The sequence below is a fragment of the Protomyctophum parallelum genome, assembly GCF_964188405.1.
Source record: "Protomyctophum parallelum genome assembly, chromosome: 5".
Classification (NCBI taxonomy): Eukaryota; Metazoa; Chordata; class Actinopteri; order Myctophiformes; family Myctophidae; genus Protomyctophum; species Protomyctophum parallelum.
Window position 1 is genome coordinate 28,006,172 of NC_139702.1, and position 13,873 is coordinate 28,020,044.

General features: G+C 45.0%; 1 protein-coding gene across 1 annotated transcript in view; it reads right to left on the reverse strand.

Annotated features, from left to right (window-relative positions):
- Positions 1 to 277: 277 nt before the first annotated feature.
- LOC310858301 (uncharacterized protein) overlaps positions 278 to 13,873 on the reverse strand; it is a gene marked incomplete at both ends in the record, with an annotated part of 38,247 nt that continues 24,651 nt past the window's right edge. The window contains one exon of the mRNA XM_083764408.1: positions 278 to 340. Within this exon, the coding sequence (XP_083620534.1) occupies positions 278 to 340 (63 nt within the window). The remainder of the gene's footprint in view (positions 341 to 13,873) is intronic.

The following is a 13,873-nucleotide window of genomic DNA, read 5'->3' on the forward strand; positions in this document are numbered from 1 at the left end:
GATGGGAAAATCATGCATGTGCATACTCTCTATATAATGAAGTCACCTGTGTTGTCATCAGAAATGGACATAGCACTTCAGAGGAATACGTCACACTTCTCTAAACAAACGTTCCTCCTTTCCAAGATCGCAGGTAACCTGACGCTGCCAGATCCAAGAAGCTTGCTACACAAATTTGTTTCACAGCTTATTGGGATCTGGGATCTCGGAAGCAAATTCGATGACGCTGCTCCTTTACGTGGAAGGAATAAGCTATGAGTTAAGGTGGTTCTGGCATCTAGTACGGATGCTCCCTGGGCATCTCTCTATCCTCGGGGAATGTCCCTCTGGGAATGTCCCTCTGGGAGGACACAGGGCAAACCAAGGACCAGATAGGGGGGAATTATATTTCCATGCTGGCCTTGGAACACCTCAGGATCCCCCAGGATGAGGTGACTAATGGTGCCTGGGAATGAGAAAAGGGAAGTCTGGAACACTCTGCTGGAACTGTTAACCCCGCAACCTGCCCGCAATTCAATTAGCGGAAGCAGATGGAAGGATGGATGGAAGTAAATGAAGGTTGGGCCAAAAAAAGAGACAATTCTCTCTCAGTACCTGCCATCTCTACACAGAAAGCTTCTGTGATGTAACATTGTGTTACATCTCTCTGAAGATCAAACACACGCACGCACGCGAGGCACGCACGCACGCACGCACGCACGCACGCACGCACGCACGCACGCACACACACACACACACACACACACAGACACAGATGAGAGCAGGCTCACGTATAAACCTCATTTCCATCCCGTGCCAAGCTGTGCAGGGCTGAGCACACCTGAGCCTTCCTGCTCATTTTGTCTCAGGGAGAATGTGTAAGAGAGGAGAGGGATGCAAGAAGGAGCAATTCTCTTCATCTAGATTCTAAACGATGCTATTTTGGCTGTTTTGGTATAGCCCCCCCCCCCACCCTTTCCATGAATAAATCATTTTAAATTAAATATTAGTGACACAAATGTAGAACTCTAAGCTACAATTGCACCAAATGTGCATTACTGTAAGATGAAGAGTATAGAAGCGTTCACAGTTCCCAGCACAGCTATAGCTCTCGTGCACAATGTTTGTCAGGTGCACAGTTAAGTAACAGCACAAAAACAGACCACCATGCAGCACTCACACATCTAGGGATTGTCCACATCCAAACTATTGTAGAGACTTTTGTCCTCATGCGTTCGGTATGCATAGTTCTAGATGAGGAGTGCTGCTCAGTTGACGAGTGGTGTGGTGTGGTGTGGTGTGGTGTGTATGCGACGAGTACGACCCGGCCATTTACGACCCGCCGCCGAGGTGTGTGTGATTTTTCAATAGCTAAAGCATAACGTAATGCTAACACCAAAAGGGGGTGGCGGTGGCTCAGGGGTAGAGTGCCTGGATGGCAACTGTAAGGTTGCCAGTTCGAACTCAGGCTCCCCCAGAGTTACTGTCGAAGTGTCCTTGAGCAAGACACTGAACCCCTAATTGCTCCCGATGTGCTAGTTGGTGCCTTGCATGGTTTCCGCTGCCATCGGTGTATGAATGTGTGTGTGAATGGGTGAATGTAATGCACAATCTCTGTAAAGCGCCTTGGATAAAGGCGCTATATAAATGCACCATTTACCATTTAAAAGGGGTTCCTGCCTAAAATGGGTTATAGATGTCTGTGGACATCATCATCATCAAGGGTTGTCCATCAAACTTTTTTTTCCTGTTACTCTGTTGTTGCCTTAGTTTTGTGTATCTTATTTTGTAGTATTGTTCCTATAGTGTTTCCTGTCTTCCTAGTTACTTCCTAGTTACCTACCTTGTAATTTGTCAGTGTTTCCACCTGTGTCATTTTAGTCCCGGCCAGCCTACTGTACCCTAGTGTTGATTGTATTTTGGTTCCACCTGTGCCCTGTTATCCTGTGTGTATTTAAGACCTGTGTTTGTGTTGTGTCCTTGTTGGTTCGTAGTTCCCTGTTGTGTGGTTTCTGTGATTTTGTCCTGCCTTCTTTGCCCTGTTTATGGAAGAACCTCGGTTTATTAAATAAATCCTTCTAAGTTATATTGCTCTGCCTGCATGGATCAGTTTAAATTTTTCTGAAAACCTTTTAAAAAAAGGCCATAGTTTATGAAGGCGACAACATTGTAAATTCCTGGGTGCAAGTTCAGATCAATTTCTCAACCTATTGAAGAAGACAAATGCAGATATTGTTGCCTAAATGGGCGCGTTCGGAAATTCGCACTGCACGCTGGTTATCAGTCACTGCTGTTCATTTGTAAATAAGCCACACTCAGTGCGCTCTATAACGTCACCACAATGGAGTGCACTAAAAAAAACGAGCACATTCCCGAACGCACCCCATATGTCAAGCTGTACATATACCTTTAATCTAAAACCCTGGAATGTATGAATATTTCTAACATTGTTCTTGAAGCGAGGTGACGTTGGGGACAAAATAAATGTGATAAATGTGTCACCAAAGACACTGAAAGAGAGAGATATACAGATGGGGAGAGAGCAACAATGAGAGAAAAACCCCACTGGGAGAAATATTACAGGTTGTGTAAAGGAGATATTACACCTGTTATTCTTCGAAGCCTGTCAGGCAAAAGGTCCTTTAAAGCGCCAGATAAAATCTAGTTCTCTACCGAGACCAAAGGTGTGTTCAGTTCATGTGTATACAGTGCACGTGCACGTGCATGTCAGATCAGATTTTGTTCTAAAACAATGATGCCATTTTAGTCCCACAACACATTGTGCATTGCCCGTAGACACACAGGACAAGACAAACAAAGAGAGAATAGGGGGAACAGGAAGAGACGAATAAAGATAAGAAAGAGAGAGACTTTTAATATAAGAAACGTCCGATAGGTTGTGGGCCGAAAGCACCGAAAAGACACAGAGAGAGTGCCAAAAAGCAAAAACAGCAACAGATTGCAACTTGAACTGCCATTCGAGGAGTGATTGTATTGTCCTCCGACTCCAGCGAGTGGTGTGGAGAAAATGGAGCAGAGTGGTGGGGACGGTGGAAACAGGAGAGCAGATACAATGGGCAGCAGTGGCCCATTGTAGCTGCTGGATGGGAACCGTGATTACCGTACACCGGTAATCTGGAACATAATCTACGCACGCTCACACGCGCACGCACACACACACGCACGCACGCACGCACGCACACACACACACACACACACAGCACATAATCCTGCTAATAAATGTGGAAGCAAAACTGGCAAGATATTGCTGACTGTGTGAATACGTAAATGAATAGGCTTTTATTAAGAATATGAATAAGAAACAATAGAAAAGACAAGCACATCCCAATGTCCAAGACAATGGACACAGGATGCGTTGTAGATTAGAATTTAACTATTATTACACGTTTCAGGCAGGCTCTTATACACATTATTCTTATAGAGGGTATGCGCGTGATATCATCATCATACCCGGAAGACAAGTTATGCAGGAACATCGTCTACTGAGTGGCAAAAAAACTACTTTTTGGCCTTGACAGCCCATACATCCAAACAAAAAAGTCCTATTCGATTGCATTACATTACTTTAAACAACATTAAATTCACTTTGTCACTCACTTTGCCACTCAATCTGCCATTCACTTTATGCGCACACCCTCTAGTCTATTATATCAGCTCCATTATTAAGGGTGAGGTCGCGTGCACAGCCTGGGTACTTCTGTACTGGCCATATATGGAGCGTGTCTTGAGTGTACAGGGTTTAATGAGGTCAAATCAACATATGGAACGTCAGAACAGGTCAGCTCCATATATGGAGATCTAAGGTCAGAGGTCAGATCCTGCTGTTCTATACATGAACGGGGGAAGAAATCACAGACTAAGGCTTTAACCTTTGCTTTTATGAAATATCCGAGACCTTTAGCGTTTTATGGAAGATATGGTTCTGACCATATTACTAGTTTGACCACTTCAAATGCTCTAAATCTTTAAAATATATTACTTTTAAAGTTTGACAGTCAATGTGTCTGCAACCGTCTGCATTAAGAGCTTGTAGACAGGCCATTTTCACTGCACAAAATGCTTTCATAATTATAGAAGACATGTTGGCTGTTATGGAATCCAAATGACTGAAATAATTTGTGGCGACTGAGGACTTTAATCCATTCTTAGTGGGACTAGACACTAGTTTTGCTTTGTTTCTTTGATCTGGAATTGTGGGGACCACGGGCAAGTCAGTGGATCAATTTAAACCCCCAACAGCAATTTGGATTTTTCAGTGTAAGGACAAGTGTATCAATAACATTCCAATCGGCAGGTTGGAGGTGGAGTAAACGAGAGGCTGCATGCAGCGATTAGATGTGATGTCAAATGTATGGATCACAAATGATAGATGTGATGTCACATTTATCATTGGTATAGTGTAACAGATGGATCACAAACCAGAGATAGATGTGATCATGTCACATTTATCATTGTTAACAGATGGATAAAAAACAATGATAGATGTGATGTCACATTTATCATTGTTAACAGATGGATCACAAATGATGGATGTGATGTCACATGCATCATTGGTAACAGATGGATCACAAATGATGGATGTGATGCATCATTGGTCACCTGGCCAACAGGGCACTGCTCCATGCAGGATGCAGTGCATCCCTGTTGGCCAGGTGCAGCTGATCAGCGCTGAGTACGCCTCAGTAATGGCTGTGCCCATCCCCCTCCGTGGATTCGTTAAAGGTTGTATAGAGGGTATGCGCATGCTTAAAGTGAAGGGCACGTCGAGTGGCGAAGCAACATGCAAAGTGAGTTTAACATTGTTTAACGTTGTTTAATGCAATCAAATAGGACTTTTCCGTGTGGATGTATGGGCTGTCGAGGCCAGAAAGTAGTTTTTTGCCACTCAGTATAGGCATTCCTGCATAACTTCCAGTTTTTTTTTTACACCTGCAGGGGGGAGTTTCCCTGGTTGGACGTAGCGTGTGGAAGGAACACATTATTCCAACCAGTTCCTTTCCCCTCCATCAGGCGCCCCGGCTGGCCAGGGGGAGGCGGTTTAGTGACCAGGATTACTGCATGTTTTTTGTTAGGGTACCTACCCTAGGGGACACGGGGAGAACATGCAAACTCCACACAGTAATGACTTCCTGGTTTGATGATGATGTCACGCGCTTACCCTCTATAGCGTGCACGGGCCCGGACAGTTAGCTCAACCCTCTGGGCATCTGGGCTGCTGAGCCGGTCGGCCTGGCGACGTGCCGCGTTCGGCTGACGATTCCCGGCGGCCTTTGCCGCGTGTCTTCCTCGCATCTATCTCCCCATTTCCTGTCAGACTACTTTCATCCTATCAATAAAAAAGGCAGAAAAAGCGAAAGAAATATCTTAAAAAAAAATGTTTTTGCATAAGCGGGGCATGCTATCCCAACTTGCATCGTTCCTGATCCTGCCTGGTGCCTGGCAGAGCCATATAGAGTCATTAGAGTATAGACAGAGTTACGCAAACTCCGTTCACTTCATGGGGCCAGTCCAACGGCGGCTCTTCTACATAGACTTCTATTGGTTTGTCCCCATTTGAAGGCTTCAAATAGGGACAACCAGAAGTTTACGGAATGCATTGGAGCCTGTATGGGCTCGCGCGAATACATGAACCACGTGACCGTGCTGTTTTCTGCCCCCTCAATATCGCAACTCTTCTCTGGTGCCTGGACTAGCAGTTTCAATTATGGTTCTAGATGTGGACAGCCCTTTACCCCTACTTGAAGAATGGATCCACTGGAGACAGGCAGACACAGACAGATACTCTTCTACATAATCTACAATCTCACATTATACAATGTACATACTGTGTACATACTGTAGGCATACAACTTGGAACAAGCCTGAGTAAATCTGCTCTGTTGGGAACCCAAAGCTAACGTTACAGTACATTGTGTGACAACACGATAGCTATAATGTAATTCTATTTAGACATGCAGGTCCAAAGCCTTTCCGGGGTTCCCCAGCCAAAAACGTTGAGAAACCCTGCTCTACTGTATACAGTATTATAGCTTCATATCTCTCCCTCCCCCATGTCTCTGTCATCTGATCTATCCATCCTCTTTGTTTTCCTCGGAAAAATACCAATTGCTAGAGAGTGGGTGTGAGACACGCTTACATAAACCAACGTTATACAATGTGAACACTGTGTGTGTGTGTGGTGTGTGCCGTGTGCATAGGCTAAAAGTCTTGCTAGAGCCTAACAGTAGGATACATCTGATTATACAGCAAATCCCATAACAACCTGTCTGTGTGTGGGGGGGATTGATTGTGTGTGTGTGTGTGTGTGTGTGTGTGTGTGTGTGTGTGTGTGTGTGTGTGTGTGTGTGTGTGTGTGTGTGTGTGTGTGTGTGTGTGTGTGTGTGTGTGTGTGTGTGTGTGTGTGTGTGTGTGTGTGTGTGTGTGCACGCGCGCGCGTGCTTGTGTGTGCGTGCGTGCGCATGCGCGTGAGACTCTTGGGTGAGCATGCACTTACTTATTATGTGTTTATTATTATGCACAACAACTTACCCAGAGCATCTCCTGACATTCCCTGCATGTGTGCCTTTATCTATATTGATAATGTTCGCTTAAGGGCTGTGTCACTTATAGGCTGTATTTATGTGTGTTCAGTGAATGGCTATACTAATCCCTAGTAATCCTTCCATCATTAGTCTCTGTAGTACAGCAGCCACATGCAGAATGCCAAAGCCACTGTGCAGGGTTCACTGTGCAGGGTTCACTTGACTTATTCCTGTAGGCTCCTAGGTGGAGCATAGGGCCGCAATCACACCCCGCCATCGGACTCTGTTTTGAGCAGTTTTCTTCAGCTGGGCCCACGATAATCCGGTTGACTTTGCCTCACTCTCCATTGATCTTCTCCAGGTCTGTTTTGGCCTCCCCACTTTTCTTTTGCCCTGTGGGTTCCAGTCCAGTGCTTGCCTAGTGATGTTGTCAGTATGTTTTCGGAGGGTATGTCCAATCCACCCCCACTTTCTCTTCTTCACATCCTGGCTGATGGCGTTTTGGTTGGTTTTCTCCAACAGGCTGGCATTTGATATTTTATCAGGCCACCTGATGCAGGGTTCACACCACACCACATTGACTTTACTGAGAGAGAGAGAGAGAGAGAGAGAGAGAGAGAGAGAGAGAGAGAGAGAGAGAGAGAGAGAGAGAGAGAGAGAGAGAGAGAGAGAGAGAGAGAGAGAGAGAGCAGGGCTAACACCTCTGAGGGCCCCTGCAGGGCACTGAAGCTCGAAGGGCCCACCTTCACTCGCGTGCAACATTTTTGCCGTTTTGGAGCCGTTTTGGGGTAGTTTTATGGCCTATTTCCGGTTGCCTACCCCCCCCCCCCCCCCCGAGTGACAGCCAATCACACAGTTGCACTTTTCAGCTGCCTTCTCACCAACGAGCGAGAGAGAGAGAAAGAAAGAGAGAGAGAGAGAGAGAGAGAGAGAGAGAGAGAGAGAGAGAGAGAGAGAGAGAGAGAGAGAGAGAGAGAGAGAGAGAGAGATATAGAGAGAGAGAGAGAGAGAGCTGACTAATTGGACTCATAGCCTTTCTGCTTTAGTCGCTCTCTCCTCTCCTTGACTGACTCAATGCTATACACTCATGTCTCTCCTCAGTTCCTTATTTATTTAACATCTATACTTCTGCCTTCATTCCTTCCTTTCTTTCTATTCTTCTTCCTACCTTTTTTGTTTCTTTGTTTGTTTTAATTGATTGAATACTGTATTAGTCAGAAATGTAACCAGCACAGGCTTGCAGGGTACAAGAAAGTACAACACAAAAAAGTTCTGGGGACATTGTGGTCCCATGTACTCAATTCATCAACACAGCGTTCTCACTTGTGATGTGCACAACCTCTGAAATGAAACCATATGAGCAGATAACACATTTTTGTCTCTATATACAATGCAATCCACGAGTGCCACGACCGTCTCCAGAGAGTTCCTATAATTTAGATCCCATAGACCAAGGAGATGGTTGGCTGCAATATTATGCAATAGTTCCACTGACTTGAGTCAGTCGGCGAAACGACCTTCCTCTAGTTCGCTAGAGGCACAAGTTGAACTGAATGTTCGCTTCAGTGAGGGGGAGCTCCGGTCAAATATAGGAGCTCCGGTCAAATATACAGAACAATGGTGGGAAAAAAATCACTTGACTCATCTTGACTTTATTCCAATGATTCAGTAAAGTGAAAAGAAACTCAAATAAGTCAGCCGAACTCTGCTCTCCATCTCTCTGTTCCCCGACTCCTCCCATTACAGCCTGTCTCTTTATCCACCTCCTCTCTGCCCTCTGATGAGTTACCTGCCCTCTGATGAGTTATCTGCCCTCTGATGAGTTACCTGCCCTCTGATGAGTTATCTGCCCTCTGATGAGTTACCTGCCCTCTGATGAGTTACCTGCCCTCTGATGAGTTACCTGCCCTCTGATGAGTTACCTGCCCTCTGATGAGTTACCTGCCCTCTGATGAGTTATCTGCCCTCTGATGAGTTACCTGCCCTCTGATGAGTTATCTGCCCTCTGATGAGTTACCTGCCCTCTGATGAGTTACCTGCCCTCTGATGAGTTACCTGCCCTCTGATGAGTTACCTGCCCTCTGATGAGTTACCTGCCCTCTGATGAGTTACTTGCCCTCTGATGAGTTACCTGCCCTCTGATGAGTTATCTGCCCTCTGATGAGTTACCTGCCCTCTGATGAGTTATCTGCTCTCTGATGAGTTATCTGCCCTCTGATGAGTCAGAGGGCAGATAACTCATTGTTTTGTTTTGTATTCTGCCTTGACCAAAAGGTGTGTGTGGCTGCCGCCTCACATGTCATGCACGCACACACACGTGTACACACATGCGCACGCACACGCACACACCATCCTCCCTTCCCTGTAACTCGGCAATGAGTTATTTTGCTCCTGGCCAGCAGTTACTCACTAGGTATCTGTCGCCTCGACCCACGCACGCCCCTCTCTACTCGCATTCATCATCTGACACCCCCACCCTTTCACTACTCATATACTCTCTCTCTTTCTGTCTCTATCTCTCTTTCTCAGTTCCTTTTTCTCTCTCTGTGTATGTCTTTTTCTCTGCATCTCATAATGTCTCTCCTCCTCGCTTTCATCCATTCTCTATACCTCCCCGTCATGCTCACCCCGCTCTCTCGTGTCTCCCTTTCCTCTCCTCTACTTATCTTTTGAAGATTACCTCGCCTCGCCACCGTGAGCCTCTCCCGTCTCATCCCTATGCACCCTCTGCCCTCTCCCGTCAAACGTACTTCTGTTCATGTGCCCATACTGTCGATGTTTATGCCGCGCGCGATCCGTCAGTGGTGTGATCATGACCTTGAGGTGTTTCACGTCATGCATTCACTGGCAAGCAATTTTACATCAACAGCTGTCGATGCCGAGCACCATCCCCCCCCCCACCCGCGATGTGGATTGTCCACTTGTTGATGCCATTTGTTTTCATTTTGTCTCTTGGCTAGAGCTTGCTTGGTGATCATGTGCAGGTGTGCACTTCCAAGGGAAATCATTTTGAAATGCTTAACAGTCACTTGTGTACACAGTATTAGCTCCCCTTCTATACATCAACCTCCTAAACCCACAATTTGTCTAGACAATTAGGCCTAGTATAAAATTGGTCTTAATCGGTCAATGTATGCTTTGCAATATTAAAGATGGAGTGCCTCATTATTATTTTTTTTTCTAGTTTGTGTCTATGAGGTGACAGTGCTTCATTAGACACCCTGGAGTCGTTTTTATGTGCAATCATGTATTAACTTTGTATTTAGGGTTTCTTCCTGCATGGAGAATGAACCCTTGACAGTCAAACGGGCAAATGAAATAAACAGTAATATAGTGACACCACACTATCAGCCCCTCCCCCTTTATCATACAACTACAGCTGTGGGTGCGGCTTCAGTTCAGGTGGATCACCACCCATCACCACCCACCAGGCAAACCAGGCATACTTAATGAACTGGTGGGCGTGCCCACATAAAAAACAACATTTTAACTAATACTGTACACTTTTTTGGAAAAAATTATACCTCCTTATATAACAATAAGACCTGATGATCATGTTTTAGGGTGGAAAAAAATCACGGCACTAGTTCTTGTCACTAGAGGTTCGGGTCCACTAAGCGGCCCTCAGACCAACAGTACGTCGACACCGCTGATCCAAACAGGATTTACTATACATGGTTCTCTTCATCAATATTTTTGCTGTTTAAAGGGGAATACCAATCATTTTCAACATTGAACTATGTCATGTATATACAGTACCTTAGAGTTGTTGTGTGGAAGTAATACAAAAAAAGCCTCCCCCTTCTGTTTAGCCTAGAACTGGAGGTCTACAACTTGGGGTCATGTGATCAGTGACATCACAAAGGTGTAGCCTATACTCTTTGGCCTGCAGACCCTATGGGCACACTTTAGCGGACAGCCGCGGACAGAAGAAGATGTGTTTTACGTAATTTCCGAGTTTTTAGACAGCTGGTGGATGGAAAAGAAGAGCGTTTCCGGGAATCTGTCCGTCGTGGCAGTCAGCCGCGGGGGTGGAGCTTCTTTTGATGATGTCACAAACAAATAATCACCTCCCATCCACTTCCTGGTTCCTCATATTTCTCTTCCTGTATCGTTCACTTTTGCCACAGCCACCGTACAAAATTCAACTACTTTGAACAAATCTCTCTCATTATCAACGGGCCGGGGTGCACAGTGAAGATTATTTGACTACATAAAATGTAAGCGAATACCAAAAAAGCTTGGCAATGTCTAAACTAGTGATATAAGTCTAATTAAGCTCAGGAAAACAGGCTTAAGTAAAACAGGTCAGACAGAGGTTTTTCATTTTATTTTATAGTATGGGAATTTATATACCGTAGTGGGATTCTATAATCATCTTTATGTGTATAGCACTTTAAAAAGTGCTTTACATAATGTCAAAGATGAAATCATAACGACGAGCATAAAAACAAACTGTGTGATAAGCAATAAAAGAGCACACCGATTAAACTAGATCAGTGAATTTATTAGTGTGATTTCCCCAGGCACGATATTACACGGTCAGCTGCCCTGGAGGCAAATCCCTGATACCCTGATAGTACAGTACGTTGACCTTTTCGCATCAATTTGATACATCAGTGGATTTTTTTTTTCTTCAGCCAGTGTGATGTACAACCTTAGAGTATATATGAATAGAGACGGCACCCGGAGGAAACCCTGAGGAGAAATGGACATAGTGGCCGAATTTGGTATTGCAGCGTGGGGCGCCCAAACACATGAACGCGCTGGTCTGTTAACTATCATTGTGCACGTTCACTATGACACGTGAACGCTGTTTCATACGCGAACGCACATGAACGCGTGCAATGATAGTCAACGGCCAGCGTGTTCATGTGTTTGGGGCAAATCCATCCCAGAATGCACTCTGTTCCTACCCGGAAGGAGGAGTGAAATCGCCTCATGCGCTTTAGAGCAACTTAATGCAAGTGGATGGGAGGAGAACTCGGGTGCCGTTTCTATTCATATATACTCTAAGTGTACAACAGGTTGAATTGAGTCACAAATTGAGTCCTAACGCCATTGAACACCAACCATATTGCTTAGCAGTAGACCCACCTGCATGGGCAATAACACTGACAAATGGCTCACACTAAACTAGGCTACACAACAGGACTCTCGTATCCGTGATGACCTTTGACCCAGGAAGCAAAGGCATGATTTATGAGCATGGTTCCCTGTGGTTCCCGCCATGCCACAGACTATAATGTTAGCACCAGACTACATAATGCTAACAGCTGCTTCAAAGTCTATTTTTTACCAATCATAGATCCTGCTGGACTGGTACTGTCACACCTTTATAGTCAGAGTAATGGAAGACACTGAGAACTCTACCGGACCCACGCACGCGGACACCACATACACACACACTATAATGTGCACATCACATGCACGCAGACACATCGTCGCTGTCGGACAGAAACCTTGCATCTTCATTATTTCTGCGCTTTATGTTTATTGTTTAGGGATTATAATTTTTGCATGTTTTTTTTCTCACCCCCACCCCCGTCATCATTTAGAGCTAGTCATACATATACACACCACGTACTCTGGTCCCAGCAGATCAGGCACAATTTGCTAGTTTATTTTACTGATTATGTATATAGTATACGTATGACTAGCTCTAAATGATGACGTAAGACATATGGTCATTTATGTGATCTGGTCCCAGCAAACCAGGCACAGATTTGCTGTTTTATTGGCATACGCATAAAGTGGCGGGTTGCTGTCGCGATGAACGATGACCGGGCAAATTTATTACTTGCGCGCTCTGCTTGCGCAAGTAACAAAAAAAACATCGCATGGATGCTGATGTGTAAATTCAATAAGTACAGTTCAAATTAATCGGCTTATGTCTTTAAAACACAGGTCAAGATGTCTAATTTTAGTCTCACTCCGGGAGCGGCCCAAGGAGAGGGGTCCCGGGCTGAGACTATCTCACCACCCCCTTTGAAGTACTGTCTAAAAACAACCCCCACTGATTTTATTGACATCCGGCAGTTGTAGAATAGTAAATTACATACAATAGAAATACCATCTGTTTCTGTCACACAAAAGGAGGCTGTTTGCACTCCAGGAGGGCCGAGATCGGCCCTATCTCAGGTCTTGGGGAGGGCAGGAACCAACAGGTCACTCTGCTTTTAGCCCAAGGTATAATCGTGTTTGGACTGAGTTAAAAGAGAACCCTCTGAACACACGCAGCTGTTAGATTGGAAATCTTAGATTAGAACTGTCCCCCCCTGGGGTCTGGACAGCTCCTAAACGAAGACCTCTGTTTTTACAAGCCTGGCTGGCTGTAAATATCTCCACACAGTAGAATCATACCAAATTGCATGGCCTATGTCAGCTTGTGTGCCTTACTCTGAACTAAGAATATAGTCTAATTATTCCATTACATAGGGTGATCAATGTCCTATAAATGTCTGATATGGTACCTACATTTCACTATTATATCCACATGTTTAAAGTCTTTAAACCTGTTAGCAGTCCTCATCATGATATCCTTGTGACACTCAGAATAGCTTTTCGAGTTGGGTCCCAAAAGTAGGATTTGGTTAACATATAGTTTGTCCTTTCAATTGGTAAAGTTTACTGTAACTCAGGAACAGTTAAAATGTATCCCTCTGACATTTCATTTCGTATTGTTAATGTGTTGAATAAAGTTCTGTAATACTTCATAATATAGTATAAGATGTTTAGTTAGTCTTATCGATATAAACTACATGTTAGTATGAGACGTAGTTGCAGGCTAATGTCCCGCCTCCCCCCCACAGGCGGTTCCTGTAAAGGTGACGTTTTGATTGGCTGAATTCAAGCAGGGGCTGTCGGCTGATCCGGGGAGGGCGGGACGTGACTCTGAGATATAACATGGTGTTTTATTCATAATGTGTTGGGTTGACATTAAGTAACGTTGATTCGCAGAGACTGTTTGCCTAATGCCAGCTCCAGTTGGGCCTTTGTTTCCTGAAACTTTCCTGTTGAACCGATACTTTGATCATTAAAACTTGATACCGAAAACTTCGAGGATTTTCTCCGTCTGCCATTCTTTTGAGAGGAACCACACTGCCCGTGCTACTAACTCCGTTCCTGACCGTGAAATATACATCAATGCACCTGGGACGTATCCTCAGTGATGTATCCTGAGGTCAACGGGGTTTCGGGTCTCTCAACATCATACCCCTCACTCAGGCGACCCAGCCGGGAGTGATCAAGTCCCGACTTACGTCCCAGTAGCTACCCTCAATCAGTCCCACTAGGGAAAAACCAGGGGCACACAATCCATTGGAACTACTCCAGAACTACTCTGCCAGAGC